The sequence below is a fragment of the Chrysemys picta genome, chromosome 9, assembly GCF_011386835.1.
Source record: "Chrysemys picta bellii isolate R12L10 chromosome 9, ASM1138683v2, whole genome shotgun sequence".
NCBI classification, from domain to species: domain Eukaryota; kingdom Metazoa; phylum Chordata; order Testudines; family Emydidae; genus Chrysemys; species Chrysemys picta.
This window is the reverse complement of record NC_088799.1, coordinates 104,136,462-104,141,860: the sequence shown is the minus strand read 5'-3', so window position 1 is coordinate 104,141,860 and position 5,399 is coordinate 104,136,462. Positions and strand designations below refer to the sequence as shown.

Genomic DNA, 5,399 nt, shown 5'->3' with positions numbered 1-5,399 from the left:
ATGTTCATCTGTGTCAAACACGGAGGTGAGGCCCCGTGCTGGCGTTGGCTGGGAGACGGTGCTGCATGTGCGGCTGTCCTCACTGGGAGGGTGAGGTGAGGTGAGGGGGCAGGACTCCGGTTAGCTCTGCAGGGCGGGGCGGGGCCCGAGTTCTCCGCTGGGGTTCTCTCTTGGGCTTCCATAGCCCCTAAGGATCCACCCCAGCCTTGCAAGCCTGACTGCAGGGGCACAGCAGGGCACTGCTTGCCCTGGACAAAGGGACAGCTCCCAGGTGCCAGCTCACCAAGAGGGCAGATGGCTGGGCCGCGCGGGCACACCATGGGCACTGGGGCATTCCCCACGCTCAGTCTGAGGCCACGGAGGGTTTGGCTGGTGAGCCCTGCGCTGGCTAGTGCTGCTGGGCACTGGGCGTCATGCTCTTGCCCCAGCATGGGGACGGGCCCAGCGAGGCGGGGGTAGCAGGCTGCAGATAGCTCCCACCTGCAGCATCATTTCCCCCGAGGCCCCGACCCAGCCCCGGCTGTGTGCCCAGCCCTGGGTCAGGCACTGCCTCGTCCCTTCCAGAGAACCAGCAGTTTCTGGCTAACACCTGCTGCTCTGTCCTCCTGCTGCTGCACTACCTGAGGAGTAAGGTGGGGCTCCGGAGAACAGGTGAGCACCCCTGACCCGCCAGGCCTGCGCCAGAGACCGAGAGCAGGCTGGCAGCAAGGGCAGGCCCGCAGACCCAACCTAGCGAGCCAGAGCACACGTGCTGGGGAGGATAGGACAAGAGGGCGCGAGCTGGCGCTGGGTAATGGCAGCGCATTGGAGCAGTGGCCCAGGAGGGAGCCCCACAGGAGCCACCAGGGGCGAGCTCTGTGCAAGACCCGGGGGCAGGGCACTGCCCACACGTGTGATGTGAGCACAGTCATGTCAGATGCCAAGGGGTGGGCACCATGGTGGGCAGGACACATGCAGTGGCGTGTGGGGGAGCCATGTAGCAGAGGCACTCAGACACTATGGAGAGGAGGAGATGAATTCCCTGTCGACAACAGCAGAGTCTAATGGGTCCAGAGGGCTGTGGGTGAGGAGGTCAGGTGGCAGCCCACGCGATGCCCTCCCAAGCTAGCACTATCCACACATCTGACCGGCCAAGCAGGAGGGCGCTGGGCTCCAAGCCTGGGTGGCACAGAGCTAGAGCCAGGGGCACGAAGCACAAAGCCACTGAGGAGGCAGTTTTGACGAGGGGCTGACAGCTGCCACGGGCACTGTGCGGAGGCTTGCTCAGCAGGGGCAGGCCGGGCCGGGCAAAGGCGCCAGGACTGACTGCGGGGGGTGGGCTAGAGCAGCAGAGATGTGAGGCCGGGGCTGCAGGTGAGGCAGGCAGGCTGGCGGCGAGGGGCAGAGCAGCGTGGCTGGACACCAGCTGGGAGTGGGAGGCAGGGGACCATTCTGCAGCATGCAGGGGCGGGGGAGTCTGGCGGGCGAAGTGCCCCATTGGGCTGCAGGGCAGCCGGGATTCCCTGCCCAGTAACCCATCGCCACAGCGTGGTGGGCGCGGGAGCGGGCCTAGCAGAGGGCTTGGCCCTGCCCAGCCGCACAGGACTGCGTTTGGAACGTGAATGCCCCAGCCAGCTCGGTGGCAGGCAGGTCCCAGTGTCAGCGCCGTGGGCTGTGCCATGGGGCAGGATGGGGAAGCGCAGCTCATTCCCAGGACTTGTGGTGTCTTCCAGAAGCCATCGACCTGTGCGACGAACAGGGCACCCTCAAGCTGCTCTTCCTGGTCAAGCTCCCCAGCGACAGTGCCAGCAAGTTCCTCTCGCCCCGAGGAACCTATTACGTGTGCCGGGTGGAGCGTGGAGCCCCAGGTGCCTTCCCGAGGGCGCCCTGCAACCCCCAGCAGCACAGTCCCTCCCCACTGAAGCCCTAGCACTCCGCTGGCCAGGGAGGGGGTGGGCAGAGGCTGGGGGGGGGGAGACAATTATCCCTTTAAAAGCTCCTCTGTGCAAAGCGAGGCCCAGTCTCTGCTGGGGGGGCTCCTCGTGCCATATGCCCCACCCCAAGGGCCCAGAGCAGGAATCTGATGCCCACAGCCAGAGGTATTAGCGCTGAGCAGGCCTCACCCCATCCCCATCAGCCCAGGACTCCCTGCCCTGCCCTGCCAGCCCAGCCCCACGCCTGGGCAGAGCACAGACTGCCTCCGCTGCTGCCTGAGGGGCGAGGGGAGCAGGCAACATCAGCCCAGGGCACCTTCTCCACCCGTGACGTGACGCTGAGGATTTCTTCTTGCAGGGACCAAACAGGAAAACGCCTATCGCGCCTTCACCCCAGTCCTCAAGGACCCCGAGCCAGAGCTGCTGGGTAGGTGCCGGCTGCTCCCCACCCCACGCTCAGGGTGGCACAAAGAGGCCAAGGCAAGGGAGTTGCAGAAAGGACTTGGCTGCACATGACCCCAGCTGTGGTGGGGCGTGGCAGGACGCAGCCTGGGAGGTGCAGGGCAGGGATGGAGGGAGGTGCAGCACTGGGGCATTATTGGTGGGGATGGCGCCACGTGGTGGCCGCTGCTGGCACAGGGTTATCAAAGCCCAGATGTCAGGGAAGGAGGCGCAGCCGCTAAAGGGTCTGGGCAGTGTGCAGGGCTCCCCGCAGCAGGCAGCTACCGAGATAAGTTACTGATGTCACAGCGATGAGGCCCTGTGCCTGGCCCCTTGCTGGGGCTCCCCCTTTGCCTTGGCAGATGCCCCTGCAGCAGCACAGGTCTCCACCAGGAAGCATCTCCCGATTTCAAGCCTCTACTTTGCTCGACAGCTTTGTGCCATTGCTTGGCTGCTCCCCGAGCCAGGCTGGGCCACGCTGGCATTGCTAAGTCAGCTCCTGGACGGGGCTGCCAGGAACTAATGCTGTGATGGGCTGGGACTCCAGGGGCTGGCCCCATCCCCGCTCCCCGCCATAGACCAGCTCAGATGGGGCAGGGTCATTCATGTTCAGCCAACAAGGAACAAGCCACACAGCGCAGCTCACCTGGGCCTGGCCCAGGCCTCGCTCCAGCTTCAGGGGGCAGGCCCTTGGCTCTACACCAAGTCCTTGGCGCAGGGTCTGTGGGCTGGTTCTGGCAGACTCGTCCCACGGCCAGGGGGTCCGAGCCAGCTGGGTTCGCTGCCAAGGTAAAAAGAGTCATCAAGCAAACCCAGCACCAGCAGGCCTGCACCCGCCCTGCCACGTGCCCAAGGCTCACAGCCCCTCTCCCGGGGCTCCCTCGGCCATGCCCGCTCCCAGCCCACCTGACTGGGAAGTGGGAACATTTCCAGAGCCCACACACAGCGCCATGCTAGGGGGACGCGGGGTCACGGCTTGGCCCCTGGCTCTGCAGCCCTTGTGGGGGAGGCCTTGCCCTCGTTCCTGTATGCATCCCACTAAAGGGGGCTAGGATCTGAACGAATCCCCCGGGAACCACGACGAGCAACAGTGCGGGCTCCAGGAACCCACCTGTGCACCCGCCTCCCACGGGCACATCAGGGAATTGCCAGCTCACAGCAGCCAGCTCCAGCCGCCTACCGGCTGGGCTACCATCACTTTGCTCCTCCAGTGTCCTAGCGAGGGGGCTGGTGGCAGAGCTGCCCTGGCACAAGCCGCATGTCGTCAAGGCCAGAGTAGCCAGTGCTGCTGTGCCCGAGGGTGGCGCCAGGCCCTGCAGCGGAGGAACCAGCATTCTTAGCCCATTGATTTTTGCCAGGCCTATTATGACAAAGGTTTCCAGACTGGGCCTGCCCCTTCTCCCCCCATGAAACTAAAGCACCTTCTGGGCTTCAGCCCCCATTATTCACCCCAACACTGGGATCTGCACACATGCCCAAGCGGGGTCCTGGCCTCCAGCTGCACGCACCAAGCAAAGACTTTGGGGTACACGACCGTGAGCTCCCAGAACTGCCCACCCCAAACACCTGCGGTTTGGGGCCTGCCGCTAATTTACAGGCTGCATTTGAGAATCTGCCTCCACCTCACCCGGGCACCCTGCCCTAGCCACAGTCGCGCAGGCCAGTGCCAGCGCTGCAGGGGCCCGGGGAGGAAGGGGGCTCGCCTGGTCAGAGAGGCTCGGTCCTCTGCAGCCAGGCAGATGCCATTCCTGTGAGCCCCGCCCGCCTGCCCCTCTCCGCAGATGCCTTGCGCACTCAGTGCGAGTTTCTGGAAAAGAGCCGGCTCAAGCTGCTGAAGGCCCAGGATGGGAAGAAGATCCAGACCATGGAGTCGCTGATTTCCATTGTGCCCTCCCAGATCTCAGTGAGCTCCATGCCCCCGGCCTGCTCTGCTGGCGGCCCACTCCCTGGTCCCGGCCAGGGGACTCGGTCCCCTCTACTCCTGTCTCCGGGGCAGTGCAGGGGGCGGGGGGGCGGCTCAGGGAGCGCCAGAACGGAGGGAGGGTCCAGAAGCTCAGAGACTCTCAGAGTCGGGTGGGGAACGAAAGCCAGGGACACTAGATTCCCTTCTCCCCTCCCATGCTCCTACCCAGAACGCCCCAGCCCAACAGCAGCGCCTCAGGCCTGCCCGGGGGGCCGGGATGGGCAGGACCCTGCTGGCTCGTGCCAGGCTCCTGGAAGGGGGCAATGCAGAGCATTCCCTATCCGGCTGCTTCTCTGGGAGGTGGGGGTTGGGTCAGATTAGGGCTCACGTAGGGTTTGGGGTCCACAGCTCAGTCAGGGCAGGTCAATCACCCCAGAAACCCTGCAAGCTGCTCTGGAAAGGTCAGTCCCAGGGAGGTTGACCAGTGTCCTCTTCTGCTGCACACCCCCCACCCACACGCTTCAGGAGGGGTTCAGCTCCCATCTAACATCTCTCCCGTTCTCCAGGCTGCAGAACGTCCTGCATCGTGCACGGCAGTCAGGGCCTGCAGCCCTAGGGGCGGGGGGAAGGGAGGAATCAGAGAGCTAGCGGCAGCCCCAGCACTGCAGACAACACTACTTTCAAATTCCCTCCCCATAACCCCATCTGCCTTCTCTGTCCAGGGAAAGCTCATGGGGAGGCCTGGTCCGGGAGCAGCTGGAGCTGCTGACGAAGAGGGTGCCCCGAGAAAAGCAGGACCATCCCCCAAAATCAAACCAGAGGCCAGCAAGAAGGAGAAACATCGCTGAGGCTGAAATAAAAGCGTGGTGGCACTTTCCTTGCAGAGGCTCTGGGATTCATTGAGATTCAGAGAGGCCCGGGGAATCCGGCTCAGTCGTGCCTGGCCGGCCAGGCCCAGGCCCTGGGAATCCAGCCCGGCCCACCAGGCTTGGCTGACCGCATCACTGAGCAGAGGCCCAGCTAGTCACTTGCAAAGAGCTGCACCCTCCACGTGCATGCAGGGAGGCCTTCAGGCAGCTCCAGGCTGTGCACTGGGTCCCAGGAGAGCCGCGGGCTGCACACCCATGGCCGAAGGGAGAGGG

General features: G+C 64.6%; 1 protein-coding gene across 1 annotated transcript; it reads left to right on the top strand.

Annotated features, from left to right (window-relative positions):
• C9HXorf65 (chromosome 9 CXorf65 homolog) lies at positions 1–5,105 on the top strand. Its single transcript, XM_005286069.2, has 5 exons — positions 1–25; positions 1,713–1,847; positions 2,272–2,340; positions 4,136–4,257; positions 4,980–5,105. Exons 1-5 carry the CDS (start codon positions 1–3, stop codon positions 5,103–5,105), a joined length of 477 nt encoding a protein of 158 aa, XP_005286126.2.
• Positions 5,106–5,399: the final 294 nt, after the last annotated feature.

What these genes read in the sequence shown, in the direction of transcription:
- C9HXorf65 (XM_005286069.2), top strand. Translation starts at nt 1, where the DNA reads ATGTTCATCTGTGTCAAACACGGAG. An exon ending in CATCTGTGTCAAACACGGAG is followed by an intron (nt 26 to 1,712) that starts GTGAGGCCCCGT and finishes GGTGTCTTCCAG; the next exon opens with AAGCCATCGACCTGTGCGAC. An exon ending in TTGTGCCCTCCCAGATCTCA is followed by an intron (nt 4,258 to 4,979) that starts GTGAGCTCCATG and finishes TTCTCTGTCCAG; the next exon opens with GGAAAGCTCATGGGGAGGCC.